Consider the following 17,872-nt stretch of genomic DNA (forward strand, 5'->3'; position numbering starts at 1 on the left):
GAGCCCAAGTGGGATTTCTTTCCTTAGGAGAGGAAGGAGGTCCTTCCTGGGTCTGGGGTTCGACGTCCCAGCTCATGGCAGAGGGTCTGTGATACCAGCCAAGGGCCAAGAAACCCCAGACACTCAGGCCGGGGAGGGTTTTCCTGCGTGTTGGGTGCAGGCCGGGCTCAGAGCCCTAGTCCTTCCCGGGGGAGGGCAGGTGAGGGCTGGGGCCCTGGGCCTGCTGGACCGAGGGGCCCGACATGCCCTCTTCCTGCCCACAGCTGACCAACGCAGGCGACGACGTGGTCGTGTTCTACAACGACAAGGCCTCGCTGGCCCACCTGCTGGACATGATGAAGGCTGCCCGTGACGGCGTGGAGGACCACAGCCCCCTCATGTACCACATCTCCCTGGTGGACCTGCTGGCTGCCTGTGCCGAGGGCAAGAATGTATACACCGAGATCAAGTGCACGTCCCTGCTGCCCCTGGAGGATGTGGTGTCTGTGGTGACACACGAGGACTGCATCACCGAGGTGGGGACGCAAGTGTGGGGGAGGCGGGCCGGGGCAGCCCCTCGGTCCTGCTCAGGGAGGGAAGGGACGGGGCTGGGAGGCGGGGAGGCGGAGGAGAGGCTGGCAGAGGAGCCGGGGGAGGTCGGGCGGAAGCACGAGAGGGAGAGCCTGGCCAGGGCTGGGGCTGGGTGCTACTGAGCCCTGACCTCCAAGTCCTGCCTGCGCAGGTGAAAATGGCCTATGTGAATTTCGTGAACCACTGCTACGTGGACACGGAGGTGGAGATGAAGGAGATCTACACCAGCAACCACATCTGGACCCTCTTTGAGAACTTCACCCTGGACATGGCTCGGGTGTGTGCCTGTGGGAGCGTGGGCCCGAGCTGGCCCCTGGAGGGGGACCCGGCCACCTCCATCATGGGGCGAGTGGAAAGGTCCCCAGGCATCGGTCTCTCCTACCCCAGGTTTGCAGCAAGCGTGAGAAGCGCCTGGCTGACCCCGCCCTGGAGAAGTACGTGCTGACCGTCGTGCTGGACACCATCAGTGCCTTCTTCAGCTCCCCGTTCTCTGAGAACAGCACCTCCCTGCAGGTGAGCGCCAGCTGCTGGCAGCTTCGGAGTGGGGAGAGCCAGAATGTGCGTAGTCACGTTTTCTTGTAGTGCGTGAAGATGTAGCAGCCGGGTATGCGCGTGCATTAGTTATCAATGCTGTGTAACAAATTACACCCAAACCACAAACATGCCTTATCTCGCAGTTTCTGTGGGTCGGTAATTACAGTGGGAACTGCCACAGATCAGGAATTCCTAGACTTGCTTGGGTCCTGGGGTGGCCAGGGACATCCGGCAGCCGTTATGCACCAAAGACAAGCTGTGATGCTTACCACAGTGGCTGGCGGAGCCAAAGCAGGGGAGTCGGCTGCGAAGAGTCTTCCAAGTTGGCCTTGCTCCTCTGCAGAAGGGCTCTAGGCTATGAACAGGTGTTGCACTTGGAGCTCTGAGAGTCACAGCCCCCCAGTCAATCCTCAGACTCGAGCCGGGTCACAGCCCCAGAGCCCCTTGAGGAAGGAGCCTGGTACCTAATTCATAAACACTGGAAGGACATGCAGGAAACCAGTCAGAGTGCTGCCTGTAGGTAGAGGGGCTGAGGGTGGAGCAGGAACAGTGTGTCTTAGAGTAGCAAGAAAGCGCTGGGTCCCACTCTCCCAGCCAGGATGGGCTTGACACATGGGTTTGGTCCCTCAGACCCCTCTGGGACTTAAGTGATATGTATCAATTTTCCTCGTCTCTTATCAGCTACAGGCCAGAGAATGGGGAGAGTGGGGTGAGAGGTTCACAGGTGGGGGCAAGACTCCCTGAAGTATTCCTTTTAAATTTTTATTTCATTATTTATTTTGGTTGTGCCATGTGACTTGAGCGATCTTAGTTCCCCAATCAGCGATCAAACCCTGGTCTTGAGCAGTGAAAGCAAGGAGTCCTAACCACTGGACTGCCAGGGAATTCCCGAAGTGTTCCTTTTTATAACCTTTTTGTTTAGAGCCATGTAAATATTTCCCCTTTCCACAGCATTTAATTTATTGGAAATTTTTTTAAAGGAAGAAAAGGGTCAGCAATAGTTATAAGCCCCAGGCCCGGACCGTGGGGAGTTCTCACAGGGCTGCCATGTACAGTTGGGCAGGTTGTGCACTGCTGAGAGGAAAGGGGGTGATTTTTTCCAACTGGCACAAAGGCCCATGGTAGCTATTGGTGGTCCTGTCCCTCTCCCCACACCCAGACTCTGTGGGCCTGGGCCCGGGATGTGGGGCTGCCCAGGGAGGAGGACGGGCCAGGCTGTAGCATCAGGCACATTGCCTCTTGCAGACGCACCAGACGATCGTGGTACAGCTGCTGCAGTCCACCATGCGGCTGCTCGAGTGTCCGTGGCTGCAGCAGCAGCACAAGGGCTCCGTGGAGGCCTGCATCCGGACCCTCGCCATGGTGGGTGAGTGTCCGGGGCGCTGGGCAGCCCCCAGCACCACTCCCCTCCCCTGCCTCCGCCCCAGGGACGCCTGCCCTCCCAGTAAATACCTAATCCCCAAGTTCGTTTGTCAGCTGCTCCTGGGTGGTGCTCAGTAAGCCCTTCCTGGTGTCTGACTGGCATCTGGCAATCCAGAGAAGCTGTTTTCTGCTCTGAGTCAGTTCCCCAGAGGAGAGTGCTGGGGGATATCCCCAAGCACAGTTTTGTGGGCTTACAAATGGTCTCAGGCAGGAGGGAGGCTGTAGGTTGTTAGAGAGGTGGGTAGAGTGGAGGGGAGGGGTCCGCGTGGAGCCAGGGTGGAAACAAAGAGGCAGGAACTCCCTCTTTTTATCCCCCAAAGGGAAGAGGGCACCTCAGTCCAAGTGGGGACCAGTGTGGGGGCCCCAGCATCCTCAGCCCTGCCCCCCTGAGCCTGGCCCTTTTGGCTGAGCCCCCGCCAGCCCTCCAGCGCCCCGACCCCTCTCCTCTCAGCCAAGGGCCGGGCCATCTCGCTGCCCATGGACTTGGATGCCCACATCAGCTCGCTGCTCAGCAGTGGTGCCAGCTGTGTGGCTGCCGCCCAGCGGAATGCCTCCAACTACAAGACGGCCACGCGGGCCTTCCCCCGTGTCATGCCCACTGCCAACCAGTGGGACTACAAGAACATCATCGAGAAGCTGCAGGTGGGCGGGCGCTGCGGCGGGGCTGCTTCTGGACGGGCCTGTGCTCGGGCTGCGTCCTGTGCTCCTCCCGTCCTTTCTGGACTGTCCACTCCCCTTTCTGGACTGTCCACTTCCCGGAGGGAGCTGGCTAGCTTGTCCCATCCTGGGGGCCACCCGGAGCAGGGGCTCCATTCCAGGGTTGGCGCTCACCAAGAGGGCTGGGACACCTCTTGCTTGAGATAGCACCTTCATGTTTCTGTCTCACCCTGTACATTCTTACTGGCTTCCAGACGGGGCGTGGTGGGTTACTGTCCTCCTGTGGCAGAAGACTGAGGCCCAGAGAGGGCGAGGGGCTTGCCCAGGTCCGCACAGAGCTAGAGGAGGGGCTGGGGGAAACGCCAGGGTGTGACGGGGGCTCCGAGCAACCAGGCGTCCCGCTCTGTGCCCGGCGGCTCTGCGGGCCCAGGGCCTTCAGATGAGGGCGGTCAGTCTGCGGGGCCCTTTGGTGCTGGGGAATGGTGGTCACGCCCTGGTTATCTCTTGGGCCTGGGCGGCCTGCAGCTCACCCAGCGGTGACCCCGCCTTGCCCACCGCAGGACATCATCACTGCCCTGGAGGAGCGGCTGAGGCCCCTGGTGCAGGCCGAGCTGTCCGTGCTGGTGGATGTCCTGCACTGGCCCGAGCTGCTCTTCCTGGAGGGCAGTGACGCCTACCAGCGCTGCGAGAGCGGGGGCTTCCTGTCCAAGTGAGTGCGATGCTGACCCAGGGCCCGGAGGCACAGGGGCACAGCGGCCCGGGGTGGGGAAGGCCTGGGGGGTTGGGGGCGGTGACCGCGCGGGTGGTAAGGGGCTGCCCCGAGCACGGCCCCCTCTGCTGCGGCCAGGCTGATCCAGCACACCAAGGACCTCATGGAGTCGGAGGAGAAGCTGTGCGTCAAGGTGCTAAGGACGCTGCAGCAGATGCTGCTGAAGAAGACCAAGTATGGGGACCGGGTGAGTGCCCGGGGGGCCGGGCGCCAGGCGGGCCTGGCCACGGGGGCTCAGGGCCAGGACCGCCGGGCTGGATGGTAAAGGGTGAGTGCCCGGGGGGCTGGGCGCCGGGCAGGCCTGGCCACGGGGGCTCAGGGCCAGGACCGCCGGGCTGGATGGTAAAGGGTGAGTGCCCGGGGGGCTGGGCGCCGGGCGGGCCTGGCCACGGGGGCTCAGGGCCAGGACTGCTAGGCTGGATGGTAAAGGGTGAGATGGGCTGCCATGGGCCTCGCTCCCTTCCCTGCAGGGCAACCAGCTGCGCAAGATGCTGCTACAAAACTACCTCCAGAACCGGAAGTCCAGCTCGAGGGGGGACCTCCCGGACCCCATGGGCACCGGTCAGTCCTGCTTCCCCCCAGCTAGGCCTCTGGGGAGCCAGTTCACCCCAGGCCCTTCCTTACCCTCCCTCCACGCTCCTCCCTAAGCGAGTTCCCCGCCTCCAGGCCTGGACCAAGACTGGTCAGCAATCGCAGCCACTCAGTGCCGGCTGGACAAGGAGGGGGCCACCAAGCTGGTGTGTGACCTCATCACCAGCACCAAGAATGAGAAGATCTTCCAGGAGAGCATCGGCCTGGCCATCCGCCTGCTGGACGGCGGCAACACCGAGATTCAGGTGTGCCACTCGCTGAGGCCCTGTGGGCGGGCATCCAGCCCCAGTGGGCAGTGCCAGTCCAACTACTCGGTGGCTCTGCCTCCCGTGTCTGCTCCGTGTCACGTGGCCCTTTTCCATCCTACACCCCTGCCCTGCTCCATCCCTGCCTGGGCCTGTTGCCCACATCTCTGCCCCAATTATGTCCACCGTTCTTGCCTCTCAGCCTCTGCTCAGGCCTCCTTCCCTGCCCTCCCACATGCTCCTTAGCCTTTGGTATCCAACTAAAAGCCTGCTTTCTCCAAAAGCCCTCTGTGATGGTCTTATCTCTGTTCACTTATTTGTTCATTCATTCTGATAAGTCTCTGTTGAGTGAGTGCCTTCTGTGTGCCTGGCAGTGTTCTCGGCTCTAGGACAAAAGAGCCAGAACCTATGTTCCCTTAGTGCTTGTATCCTCGTGGGGACAGGAGTCCCTACCTGCAGTCCCCATGTGATACTGAGAGCATGCTGGATGGCGATAATGCAGGAAGGGGCTTCGGGAGTGCCAGGCCAGGGGAGTCTTAGGAGGAGTCATCGGGAAGGCCCCTGGGAGGGGAACGTTGGAATGAGGACCTGGAAGTGAGCACGTGGAGAAGTGGGGCAGGGAGCAGGAGGCAGAGCAGGCTGCGGAAGCTATGAAGGGGAAGTGCTCCTGTGGCCAGAGGGGGTGGGGGAGGGGTGGTAGGCGCTGGGGTCAGGGGGGTGGCAGGTCATCACATGGCCTCGTGGCCCCCTTGGGCCTGGGCTTGCCTCTGGGGAGATGAGGTAGCTGCAGGGTTTTGAGCAGAGAAGGGACGTGACTTGGACTTCAGAATGACCCCTCTGGCTGCTGTGTGGGGAACTGATGGGGAGCCAGAGCAGGTGCCAGTGGGCAGGAAGCTCGTACAGGCCTCCCACATGGCGGTCGCTAGCCCTCCCCCTCTACCTTTTCTGGTCTCGACTGTCCCCACCCTGGCCTTAGGCACAGGGCACTGGGAGGTCTCTGTCTCCCCCGACTGCACCCAGGCCCAGTGCTGAGGCGCCCTGCCCCTCCATCTCCCCGTTCACCCCAGAAATCCTTCTACAACCTGATGACGAGCGACAAGAAGTCAGAGCGCTTCTTCAAGGTGCTGCACGACCGCATGAAGCGAGCCCAGCAGGAGACCAAGTCCACGGTGGCCGTCAACATGAGCGACCTGGGCAGCCAGCCGCGTGAGGACCGTGAGCAGGCAGACCCCACCTCCAAAGGTCAGGCTCAGGGGGCCCCAGGGATGTGGGCTGGGGCGGGAGACAAGGGCCGAGTTGTGAGCGTGGGAATGGAGGGTGAGGGTGAGGGTATGAGCGCTCCCAGCAGCCCCAGCCTCACCAGGCCTCACCCCGCAGGCCGCGTGGCCTCCTTCTCGATGCCCAGCTCCTCATCCCGCTATGCGTTGGGCCCCAGCCTGCGCCGGGGGCACGAGGTGGGCGAACGCGTGCAGAGCAACGAGATGGGCACGTCCGTGCTCATCATGCAGCCCATACTGCGCTTTCTGCAGCTGCTGTGTGAGAACCACAACCGGGACCTGCAGGTGTGGCCCCGCCCCGCCCCGCCACTCCCTGCCCCAGGCCCCGCCCTTCCCCGAGCCCCACCTCCCTGCGCCCCACTCCGCCCCCGCTCCGCCCCAGGTACCCATCCCCTCCCCTCCCTGCGCCCTGCCCTTCCCTGTACCCTGCCCCTCCTCCCGAAACATGCCCATACTCTGCGCCTGGTGTCAGGCCTGGCTACCACGGCGTGTGGCTCCAAGGCCGGCGAGGCCCCCATCCCTGCCGCCGGCGTGATCGTGGTCCCCAGGCAGGCCTTCCCTCCGTGCTGCAGCGGCGCCATGCACGTCCCTCTCCATGCTCTGCAGAACTTCCTGCGCTGCCAGAACAATAAGACAAACTACAACCTGGTGTGCGAGACGCTGCAGTTCCTGGACATCATGTGCGGCAGCACTACGGGCGGCCTGGGGCTGCTGGGGCTCTACATCAATGAGGACAACGTGGGCCTCGTCATCCAGACCCTGGAGACCCTCACCGAGTACTGTCAGGGTCCCTGCCACGAGAACCAGGTGAGCCATGGGAGCCGCGTGTGGTTGCGCGGACCTGGGGGAGGACAGAGCAGGCCGGGCAGGAGGCAGGCCCAAGCCCTTGGGGCTGCCACGGGTTCTGAAAGGCCTAGGGCCCCGTGTCATCCCCACCCCTGCCTCCCACCAGACCTGCATCGTGACGCACGAGTCCAACGGCATAGACATCATCACCGCGCTGATTCTCAATGACATCAGCCCCCTATGCAAGTACCGTATGGACCTGGTGCTGCAACTCAAGGTGGGGCCCGGGGCAGCCCATGTGAGCACGAGTAGGTGTGCGTGCTGGTGTGTGTGATGTTAGCTTTCTGTATGTGTGCCGTGTGGATATCATGTGTGTAAGCATGGGTGACGTGCAGGTGTGTGATGTATGCATGTTTATTGTGCACACGAGTGCACGTGTGAGCAGATGTGCTGGATGTACACTTGCTCTAGAAGCGGACATGCTCTGGATTTATCCGAGGGCCTCCGTATCCATGTCTGCTGTATGGGCGTGGGTGTGCTTGCCACAGTGGGGGAAGGTGGACTGGATACACAGCACCCTTCTCAGCAAGCCCTGGGAGTCAGTGGGGTACAAGAAGGCCATGAGACTTGTGGGCAAAGAGACTGTTATAGAATAGTCAGTGAAGGGGTTGGGGGCCCTCAAACTGTGGCCTGTCTTCCCACCCCAGGACAATGCCTCCAAGCTGCTCCTGGCTCTGATGGAGAGCCGGCACGACAGTGAAAACGCCGAGCGCATCCTCATCAGCCTGCGGCCCCAGGAGCTGGTGAGGCTGGGCTGGCGGTCAGGTGGGGCGGTGGCCCAGGTGGGTGCTGGGCTGGCTGTCAGGGCCCAGCCCTCCCTGCGCCCCAAGAAGAGGGCACTCAGCAGGCTCTGCCCCGCCAGGTGGACGTCATCAAGAAGGCCTACCTGCAGGAAGAGGAGCGTGAGAACTCAGACGTGAGCCCCCGTGAAGTGGGGCACAACATCTACATCCTGGCGCTGCAGGTACCAGCCCCACCCCACGACCCCTGGCAGCTGGACCCACCCCTCGACCACTACCCATGACTCTGCTGCCCTCCCAGCTCTCCAGGCACAACAAGCAGCTGCAGCACCTCCTGAAGCCTGTGAAGCGCATCCAGGAGGAGGAGGCCGAGGGCATCTCTTCCATGGTGGGGGCCCAGAGGACAGGGCTGGGTGGGGGCGTGGCTAATGCTGAGCCTGGGCGGGACTTATATTTAGGGGCGGGGTTAGGCGGGAGATTGGATGGGATAGTATCCCATCCAATGGTGAGGCTAGGAATTGAGGGCGGGGCTATGACGTAGGGGCGGGGCTGAGAGCAGAGCCAGACCTCAGAACCTGGCTAGAATCTGGGATGGGGGCTGGGCGGGGTGGGGGAGGTGCTGGCTGAGAACTGGGAGCAGCCCTGGTGATCCCGACGTAACCGGAACAGCGGAGTGGGGACAAGGCTGCGGCCTGGTTCTGGGGCGGGTCTGGAAGCCTAGAGCAGGACCTCAGGGTGCACCTGGGCAGGGTTGTGGAGGGCCCTGACTGTCCCGCAGGACTGTCTCCCCTTTGGGCTGTGTCAGGTCTAGCTGGGGGGTCACTCACTGCGGTGTAGCTCAGGGCAGAGCTCAGTCCCGGAGGCGGGGGCTGCCAGGCCTGACCCGGGCACCCCTACCCCAGCTCAGCCTCAACAACAAGCAGCTGACGCAGATGCTCAAGTCCTCAGCCCCGGTGCAGGAGCAGGAAGAGGACCCTCTGGCCTACTATGAGAACCACACCTCCCAGATAGAGGTAGGGCCCGAGGGCCCGGGGGCGTGATGGGGGCGTGGCCGTCGGTGAGGGTGGGGCCTCGGTGGGGGCGGGGCCACAGCGAGGGCGGGGCCGAAGCTCGGGGCTGACCAGGCTCCCTTTCCATCCAGATCGTGCGGCAGGACCGCAGCATGGAGCAGATCGTGTTCCCCGTGCCCGGCATCTGCCAGTTCCTGACGGAGGAGACCAAGCACCGTCTCTTCACCACCACCGAGCAGGATGAGCAGGGCAGCAAAGTGAGCGACTTCTTCGACCAGTCCTCCTTCCTGCACAACGAGATGGAGTGGCAGCGCAAGCTCCGCAGTGAGGACCCGCGGGTGGGCGGGTGGGATGAACTGGGCTGGAGCTGCTCACTGATGCCCCTGACGCCTCCCTCACCTGCTGGTGAGGGCCCCGCCGCCACCCCAAGGAGGGAGCCAATCATGTTTTGCTCCTGAATTGTGGCTTGAGGCTGGTGGCCCCCCGCATGGGGTGGGCAGATGATATTAACCAAGGACCCCCCTGACCCACCCCCGCCTCTCCCAGGCATGCCACTCATCTACTGGTTCTCCCGCCGCATGACTCTCTGGGGCAGCATCTCCTTCAACCTGGCAGTCTTTATCAACATCATCATTGCCTTCTTCTACCCCTACGTGGAGGGCGCGTCCACAGGTGAGGGCACCTCAGGGCAGGCGGAGGGCCCTGAGCCTTCCATGCCCCCTCCTCTGATGTGAGCAGGGCCCTGGGGCCGGCCAGGCCCCGAGGGGACTGGGTGCAGCGTGGGGAGCAGTGCCCTCTGGGTTATGCACCTTATCACCGGGGCAGACAGGGCCTGTGCCCTTTGGAGACAGTGCATACACATGCATAAGGCAGAGACCAGTTTGGTAGCAGCAGCTGGAGGTGGTAGCAACACCTCCTCCAGATGCAGGGGTGATGGCAGAGCCCTGTAGCCAGGTGACCAACTTACAGGGAAGGCTCCCGGGAAGGGGGAGGGCTTCTTGGGGTCTGTGGGGTGGGTGGGTGTGAGTGAGCCACCCTGTCTCTGCTCCCGGGCCCCCAGGCGTGCTGGGCTCCCCGCTCATCTCACTGCTCTTCTGGATCCTCATCTGCTTCTCCATCGCGGCCCTGTTCACCAAGCGCTACAGCATCCGCCCCCTCATCGTGGCGCTCATCCTGCGTTCCATCTACTACCTGGGCATTGGGCCCACGCTCAACATCCTGGGTGCCCTCAACGTGAGTGCCAAAGGACCCCAGCCCCCACCCCTCAGGGTTCATCATGTAGTCGGACCTGAAGCGGGCCCGTTGCCTCCGACTGGCCACTGCTCTCCCCATCCCTCGGTCTCTGAGCCGGAATCATTACAGACCCGAGGTTGGGACCACTCTGTCTTCTCCATCCTCCTGGACAACTCAGGGCAGCAGACAGTTGGAGTCAGCCAGCCAGGAGCCACTTTGGGGCACCGGCTTCAGGGCTGCCGGGTACCCGGAGTTAGTTGTGCACTGCCTGAAGGCACACTGAGGACATCAAAGATTTATGTGTTATGACACTTCCCTGACGGATAGAAATAAAGTGCCTCAAGCAAGTGGGGGTACCTTTTCGTAACTTAATCATCAAAGGCCAAGGGTGTTCTTCTCTGACCTGTTCTTTTCTTGCATCTTACTTTCTTTCTGGTGGCTCAAACGGTGAAGAATCTGCCTGCAATGCAGGAGACCTGGGTTCGATCCCTGGGTCAGGAAACTCCCCTGGAGAAGGGAATGGCAACCCACTCCAGTGTTCTTGCCTGGAGAATCCCATGGACAGAGGAGCTGGTGGTGGTCTACAGTCCGTGGGGTCGCAGAGAGTCGGACACGACTGAGTGACTAACACTTTTCACTTCTTCCTGAAGCTCGGGTCTCCCAGGGGTCTTCCTCTGTTCTAGTCCCAGAAGCATTTCAGGGAGCATTTTCATTAATGCCATGTCTGCCATGCTGAGCAAGACCAGCTCAGACCCACTCTCCTGAAGACCTGGCCTCTGCTCTGGCCTGGCCCCAGGAGTGGGGGTTCAGGGTGGGAGGTAGGGCACCAACCCCCATGCCCTGCACTTGCCCACAGCTGACCAACAAGATCGTGTTCGTGGTGAGCTTTGTGGGCAACCGTGGCACCTTCATCCGGGGCTATAAGGCCATGGTCATGGACATGGAGTTCCTGTACCACGTGGGCTACATCCTAACGAGTGTCTTGGGCCTCTTCGCCCACGAGCTCTTCTACAGCATCCTGGTGAGGCCCTGGTGGGGATGGGGCTGGGCAGGGAGGAGGGGCGGCTGGGGCTTCCTGCCTGTTGCTGGCAATTCCCCAGCACCAGGCCTGTTGCTGGCAATTCCCCAGCACCAGGCCTGTTGCTGCTGGGCTGGGAGGAGAGGATTTGCAGTGTCCTCGTCTGCTGGACCCAGCCTGGCCTTCAAAATCCTGATGGCTCCTCATGGTCCCATCTCCCCTGCACAGTGGAGGTTCAAGCTGGAGCCAGACTATCGGGGTTTGCATCCCAGTGTGGCCCCTCCTAGCTGTGTAACGTTGGGCAGGTTTCTTATCTGCCCGTGCCTCAGTTTCCCCATCTGTATAATGGATCATTAACAGCACCTGTCCTCCAGAATAGCTGTGAGGATGAAGTGAGCTGCTGCACGACAGTCTTGCAGAGCGTCCTTGCAGGTAGCAAGCGCGCCGTCAGAGCTGGCTGTCTTTCTCCGGCCACACTTGGTGCTCATTCCGCCCTCATGCTTTCCCCGGGACCCCTCCTTCTTGGGCTTTAGGACTCTGGGTTCCTCGGAAATGTCGCCCACAATGGGCCCGTGGGCCTGGTTCCACCCGCCTAAGCGCAGACCTCTTTGGGGGGGACGTGGGACCCAGTGGGAAGCAGGCAGCCTGTGGGTCCAGCCATGTCTTTTCTGCCACGCAGCTCTTTGACCTCATCTACCGCGAAGAGACGCTGTTCAACGTCATCAAGAGCGTGACCCGCAACGGCCGCTCCATCCTGCTGACCGCCCTGCTGGCCCTCATCCTGGTCTACCTCTTCTCCATTGTCGGCTTCCTCTTCCTCAAGGACGACTTCATCCTTGAGGTGGACCGGCTGCCCAGCAACCACTCCAGAGGTCTGCGGCGCCTCTCCTGGGTGGGGGGTGGGGATGAGAGGCCTGCACAAGCAGAGTGCTTATCCCGCCAGGCCCCCCTGTTTCTCTTCTTGGGTTCCGGGTGGAGTCTTAACTCACACCAACCTGCCTCCCTCTTCCCTGGGACAGACTGTTGGGGGTGGTAGAGGCTTGAGTCACTCTGGTTTGCAGACCCTGTGGTTCAGGTTAAACTTGGTACTTGTGGGAGCTGCCCCTGTGCCAGGGCTGGGGGTGCAGAGCCCCTCCCCTGCCCTTGGAGCACAGCCCAGGAGGGGCAGGTACACATAGACCCTTCACTGTAGCCCGACAGTGGGGAGCTGGTAGCATCAGGGCAGGCTTCCTGGAGGAGGTGATGCTGGGGTCAGAACTAGGGACATGATGAAGCCAAGTCCTTGGACCTCCTGTCCTTGACCCTGTCCCCTCCAGCCAACCCCCTGGGGATGCCACATGGAGCTGCCACATTTGTGAACACGTGCAGTGGGGACAACGTGGACTGTGTCTCAGGAGTCTCTGTGCCTGAGGTCCTGGCAGGTGAGGGCAGTGTGTCTCAGGAGTGGGCTGCAGTGAGGGTGGGAGCAGACTCCTGGCCGGGTCTGAGCACGTGCTCCACTTGTAGAGGACGAGGAGCCAGACAGCACGGAGCGGGCCTGTGACACCCTGCTCATGTGCATCGTCACCGTCATGAACCACGGGCTGCGCAACGGCGGTGGCGTGGGGGACATCCTCCGCAAGCCCTCCAAAGACGTGAGTGCCTCGGCCCCGCCCCCAGGTCCCGGCCAGCAGGGCAGCTCAGTCTCCCCCATGTTCAGGGGAGCGAGTCCCCCCACTTCACGTCCCCACCCCGCGGTGTGCCCTCTGATCCCAGGCGGTTACGGGGTAGCTGTGCTACCTTCCGGCCCCGTCAGCCCAGACGAGCCCTCTAGCTCACAGTGGGTGCCCTCTAGCTCGTGGTGGGTGCTCTGAGGGAAGACCTTGGCACCCAGCTTTCTCAGGCTGGGAAAGCCGTGAGTCAGACAGCGGGCGGGCCCTGGGCCCCGGGCCCCGGCCTGCAGCCAGGGTGGCCGGGTGGGGAAGAGGCCTCGGGGCTTGGCGCAGCGTGTGCAGGCAGCCACGCGTTCCCGGGATCAGTCTGTCCCCAGTGGCACAAGGGTAAGAAGCTGCTCCTTGGCCAGGGGTCCCCTAGAATGAGTGAGATCACGTGTCCTGAGGGCAGCAGAGGAGTTCAGAGCCACTCGTCCCCTCCCCAGCGGTCAGGGGTGGGCACAGCCGAGGCCTGGCCCCCCATGCCAGACTCCTCCTCGAGGGCCTCTTCCCAGCCGCTGAGTCCCCGTCCCTGCACGTGCTCTGGCGGTGATTCTGACTCTAGTGAGGCGGGTCCTCTCCACTGTCTTCGGGGCCTCCACGCCCTTCTGGGAGCTGCTGGGCCCAGCTTCCCTGCCTCCCTCCTGCAGGAGTCTCTCTTTCCCGCCCGAGTGGTCTACGACCTCCTGTTCTTCTTCATCGTCATCATCATCGTGCTGAACCTCATCTTTGGGGTGATCATTGACACCTTTGCCGACTTGCGCAGCGAGAAGCAGAAGAAGGAAGAGATTCTCAAGACCACGTGCTTCATCTGCGGTGAGGCTGGGCCCCCGCCGGGAGGCCGTGGCTATCAGCAGCCTCAGTCCGCCCTTCCTCGGTCCTGTGGCCCCAGGGAGCCCTGCCCTGGGCTGGTGGCTTGGTGACTGTTCGCTTATCCCAGAAATGGGGAGAACAGCCCTGTCCCAGTGCGGAGTCATTGAGGGAGCAGAGAGGGGTCGCGAAACCCTTCCTTTAAATTCTGGGTCTCAGCTGAGGAAACCAGCCTGGCCTTTCTACCCCCACCAACCCGTTCTCTCCCGGCCCGTGTGGGTGAAGGAGCAGGGTCCCCTGTGGGAACAGGCCCCTCGTCAAGCCCTTCCCACGCCCCCCAGCCCTGGGCTCCTGGCGTCTGTAGGGTCCCCACGGCACCGTGGCAGGGCAGGGGCTGCTGCTTTAAATGGAAGTGACCTCAGTAGCTCATCAGCACTTGCAGCCTGAGAACTGTGCCCCCGCGGCATCAGGAGGCCCTGCCTGCCCACTGGGGCTCTTGGACAGGGTGTCTCTCGGACGCGGGGAGCCCTCCTTCACTGCCACCCCCCGCCTCCCCAGGTCTGGAGAGGGACAAGTTTGACAACAAGACCGTGTCATTTGAGGAGCACATCAAGTTTGAGCACAACATGTGGAACTACCTGTACTTCATCGTGCTGGTCCGCGTGAAGAACAAGACGGACTACACGGGGCCGGAGAGCTACGTGGCCCAGATGATCAAGGTGAGGGCCTGGGGGGCGACGGGCGGGGGGACGGCTGTGGACCCTTGTTCAGAGGCAGCAGGGGCCGGGGAGCTGGAGCTGGATCCTCTGGAGCCCCCCACCCAACTGTGCTGCAGAGGGGGCCTCTGGAAAAAGCCTCCAGAGGATGCCGGTGGTGTCTGGGGCCCATGGATGCCCGGTGTCAGGCGACCCTGCTTGTGGGGACTGCTCTGTGGCCCTTTCTGAGGGGCCTTTTCTGTTGGAGGTGAGAGGGAGGGCGGCTTCCTGAAGCCTGGGTGGTTGCAGGCTGAGAGGGTGCCCGGATGAGCTTCATTCTGTCAGACTCAGGACTCAGGAGACATCCACCATCACTGCCGTCGAGGTAGTAGCGAGTGAGTGAAGGAGAGGTCTGGAGGGTAAAGGGCGTCCACCGGGCCGTCAGAGGCGGGGCCTCCGCAGATTGCTGCACAGCGGTGTGTCTGCAGTCGCTTCAGTCGTGTCCGAGTCTTTGTGACCCCATGGACTGCAGCCCCCCAGGCTCCTCTGTCCATGGGATTCTCCAGTCAAGAATACTGGAGTGGGTTGCCATGCCCTCCTCTAGGGGATCCCAACCCAGGGATCAAACCCACGTCTCTTAATGTCTCCTACGTTGGCAGGTGGGTTCTTTACCACTGGTGCCACCTGGGGTTGCAGCTTCTAAAAGGAGAGAAAACAACTCGGAAGGGGGTTCTGTGGGTGTTTTGAGTCTGTATTTGGACTGGTCTTGAGTGCAGGTGTGTCTGTTGGCCTGAGAATTCAGCTTGCAACAGGTGCCCCCTCGCCCCCCACCCCGCCTCTGTCTCGGGAAGCGTAGCTTCGCCTGAGTGTCAGATGCCACTGCCCCCTGGCAGAGCCCGCCCCCTCAACGTGCCATCTGCCTGACTTGCGCCTTCCTGGGGTGTGGGGCCCGCTGTCAGGGCGGGGCGGGAGGAAGGAAGGAAGGAGAGACTGGTCTGAGGGCACAGGCCCGTCCTCCGCCTTGCAGGGTGTGAGGAGTAAACGTGATCCCAGCGCCACAGCAGCAGGAGACACGGGCTGGAGGAAGTCAGCCTGTCTCCGCGCTGTGCTCCCCGCCCGCACAGGGTCACTCCGGCCCCGCGGGCAGGACCCTGGTCAATTCAGATTTTCCCATGACACGTCCCTGGGAAGTAATTTGGCCATGGGTGTGGCAGCAGGCTTCCCCCACATGACTGCTTTTCTAGAGGCCTTCCTGGGCTGGGCCCGAGCGCGTTCACCCCACGGGGGATGTTTTTCAGAACAAGAACCTGGACTGGTTCCCCCGGATGCGGGCCATGTCCCTGGTGAGCAGCGAGGGGGAAGGGGAGCAGAACGAGATCCGCATCCTCCAGGACAAGCTCAGCGCCACCATGAAGCTGGTGTCCCACCTCACCGCCCAGCTCAGCGAGCTCAAGGAGCAGGTGCGCCCCCCACGTCCTGGCCCCCGCTGGCAGCCCCGGCTGTGGCTGAGGTTCCAGCCTGCCTGCCTGGGGGCGGGGAGGGTGGTGGGGCCTTTCTGCTTCCTCTGCCCGCTTCCTGCTGGTCCTCCTCTTGGGTCTGGGGTGGAAGACGGGTCCCTTGGAGAGCTGGATGGAGGAGAGACGAGGCGGCCCCTACCCCCATGCCCCGGAAGGGCAGACGGGCAGGGCTGAGTGCGACCTCGTGCACGTGTGGGGCCTCCCTCGCGCGCCCCCTCACCTCCACCCTGCAGCTGCTAGACTCTGGCCCAGGCGCTGACGGGTTAGGGTGATGGGGAAGTTAGGGCCTCCTTCCGCTTCTCAACACGCGCTGTTGCCCAGAGTGTCCTCTGCGCCATCTGGCAGTGACTAAATACGGTCAGCAGCCCCTCTTTTAGGTGGGGCGCTCTCCCAGCTGCACCAAATCAGTGGTTTGCGACACGCTAATTGAGGACCAGGGTTTGGGGCTGACGGCCCTGCTGCACCCTGGGGGTCCTTGGCCAGCTGCCAGGGCCGAACGGCAGTGGGGGCAGCAGGGAGGGTGGGCTCTGGGCGGCCTGACCCAACCGCTGGCATCTGTTTAAACCCAGATGACGGAGCAGAGGAAACGCAGGCAGCGCCTGGGCTTTGTGGATGTGCAGAACTGCATGAGCCGCTGAGCCGCCGTGGCAGGCCCACTGGCCACAGGGACGCTGGAGTGCTGAGGCTGGGGAGACTGGCCACCCCTTCAGGCTGGGCGCCCGCCCAACCGCCAGAACCCACTCAGCCAGACCCCCCAGGCCAGGCTGGAGGAGAAGCTACAGAGCGGACAGCCCTGCCCAGACCAAGCCCCTAGAAGACTCAGACGCTTGACGGGACTCGCTCACCCTAGTGCCTTAAAGGAAGTCCATCCTCTCACAGGACTGTTGCTTGGTCCCTTAAAGCAGTAACTGACGTTGCTTCGTATTCCTCCTGGTGGGTGACCAGGAGTGGGGTCTCCTCTGTACTCCAAGCACTACATTTTGGTCGCTGCCACCTCTGGCGGGGCGCAGTGATGCTGTTGCTAGTGATTTTAGGGCTTTGTTATTTAACTTATTCATGGTGCCTGCTCGGCCCTTCCCAGGGCTGCGCCCCTCCCCCGGGCCCCAGACCTGCTGTAGATCCCGTGGACCTCAGTGTCCGAGGCCGGGCCAGCCTCGCGGGCACAGCCCCGGGAGGACAGGAGACCGCAGGGTGGAGGGGACGGGCACACGCCCAGGGGACTGGGCTGGGGCGTGTCAGGAGGGGCTGGTTTTCACTGCCTGTTTTCTCCTTTAGGTGTAATGTTTTACAAATCCTTTGGCCCGAGAACTAATATGTTAATTGCCTTAAATAAATCTAGTCCATTAGAAAAGGATGCTGGCTCCTTGGGGGCTGGAGCTGGTGGGAACACGCTGCTGGCAGAGGGGTCTGAGCCCTGCCTGCTGGCCTGGCCTCAGCGTGCACTCTTGGGAGATGCTGAGAGCCGTCCTGTCTCAGCGCTTGCGGGACAGAGTGCACTGCAGTGTAACTGGTTTCTGCCATTATTCTATGTATTTATTTTATGCAAAACACAGTGAGGAGTCCAGGTACAGAGGAGGCTGACAACCCACTTCCACTTCCCAACAAGGGGTGCTGTCGGCCCTGCCAGCCCCTGCTCTCAGCTCTGTTGTTGACAGGAAAGCTCAGGTGGGGTCGTGGCGGTCCATGGATGGGCACTAAGGCTCTGGGGAGTCACGCGGTGACCCTGCGGTGTCCCTGCTGGGTCCTGCCGTGTGGCCGCCCCCAGAACCTGCCGCCAGCCTTGGGCCGACTCAAGCCAAGGCCCCAGCCGGCCCGCCGGGCACTCTGCCCTGCCCCTCGGGCCGACCTGGGACGCGGCTGCTCCACGAGGTCGGGGCGGAGCGCCGAGCAGGCTTTCCGCAGCCCTCTGCCACGCAGCACTGCCGCTTTCTGTTGGTGGCGGGACAGGATGGCTTCTTCAGCGCTTGCCGCTGTGTTTGGCTCTCCCCCAGGAGCGCCTACAACAAAAGGGAGCCCGAGACCTTGCCAGGAGCCAGGCAGACCCCCCGCTGGCAGGTGGGGGCCCCGTGGCCGCGCAGGAAGCACCTTGCCCAGAGGCCCTGTCACCTTCCCCTCTCAGACCCGCGCTTCCTCTCCCAGGGACGCCGAGCCGACCGGCGGGTGGGCGGGTGCTCAACCTGCATCCCTTCTCAGGCCGCAGCTTTCTTTAGAGAAACAAAGGCTTCCTTTCTGTGAAGGCCAGACGAG

General features: G+C 62.5%; 1 protein-coding gene across 1 annotated transcript in view; it reads left to right on the forward strand.

Moving 5' to 3' along the window:
* The window catches only part of ITPR3 (inositol 1,4,5-trisphosphate receptor type 3), a 68,058-nt gene extending 51,079 nt beyond the window's left edge, over window positions 1-16,979 (forward strand). Inside the window, exons 31-58 of the mRNA XM_027523947.1 lie at window positions 264-515; window positions 722-847; window positions 958-1,083; window positions 2,350-2,470; window positions 2,978-3,168; window positions 3,744-3,892; window positions 4,031-4,139; window positions 4,423-4,513; window positions 4,619-4,788; window positions 5,856-6,030; window positions 6,166-6,350; window positions 6,672-6,872; window positions 7,018-7,128; window positions 7,559-7,654; window positions 7,774-7,875; window positions 7,953-8,039; window positions 8,554-8,664; window positions 8,793-8,985; window positions 9,208-9,333; window positions 9,722-9,894; window positions 10,751-10,915; window positions 11,592-11,784; window positions 12,229-12,333; window positions 12,419-12,546; window positions 13,254-13,419; window positions 13,972-14,132; window positions 15,407-15,568; window positions 16,195-16,979. Of these exons, the coding sequence (XP_027379748.1) occupies window positions 264-515; window positions 722-847; window positions 958-1,083; window positions 2,350-2,470; window positions 2,978-3,168; window positions 3,744-3,892; window positions 4,031-4,139; window positions 4,423-4,513; window positions 4,619-4,788; window positions 5,856-6,030; window positions 6,166-6,350; window positions 6,672-6,872; window positions 7,018-7,128; window positions 7,559-7,654; window positions 7,774-7,875; window positions 7,953-8,039; window positions 8,554-8,664; window positions 8,793-8,985; window positions 9,208-9,333; window positions 9,722-9,894; window positions 10,751-10,915; window positions 11,592-11,784; window positions 12,229-12,333; window positions 12,419-12,546; window positions 13,254-13,419; window positions 13,972-14,132; window positions 15,407-15,568; window positions 16,195-16,263 (4,044 nt within the window). The 3' untranslated portion in view covers window positions 16,264-16,979. The remainder of the gene's footprint in view (window positions 1-263; window positions 516-721; window positions 848-957; window positions 1,084-2,349; window positions 2,471-2,977; window positions 3,169-3,743; window positions 3,893-4,030; window positions 4,140-4,422; window positions 4,514-4,618; window positions 4,789-5,855; window positions 6,031-6,165; window positions 6,351-6,671; window positions 6,873-7,017; window positions 7,129-7,558; window positions 7,655-7,773; window positions 7,876-7,952; window positions 8,040-8,553; window positions 8,665-8,792; window positions 8,986-9,207; window positions 9,334-9,721; window positions 9,895-10,750; window positions 10,916-11,591; window positions 11,785-12,228; window positions 12,334-12,418; window positions 12,547-13,253; window positions 13,420-13,971; window positions 14,133-15,406; window positions 15,569-16,194) is intronic.
* The last annotated feature ends 893 nt before the right edge of the window (window positions 16,980-17,872 follow it).

The sequence above is a fragment of the Bos indicus x Bos taurus genome, chromosome 23 (genome assembly GCF_003369695.1).
Source record: "Bos indicus x Bos taurus breed Angus x Brahman F1 hybrid chromosome 23, Bos_hybrid_MaternalHap_v2.0, whole genome shotgun sequence".
NCBI classification, from domain to species: domain Eukaryota; kingdom Metazoa; phylum Chordata; class Mammalia; order Artiodactyla; family Bovidae; genus Bos; species Bos indicus x Bos taurus.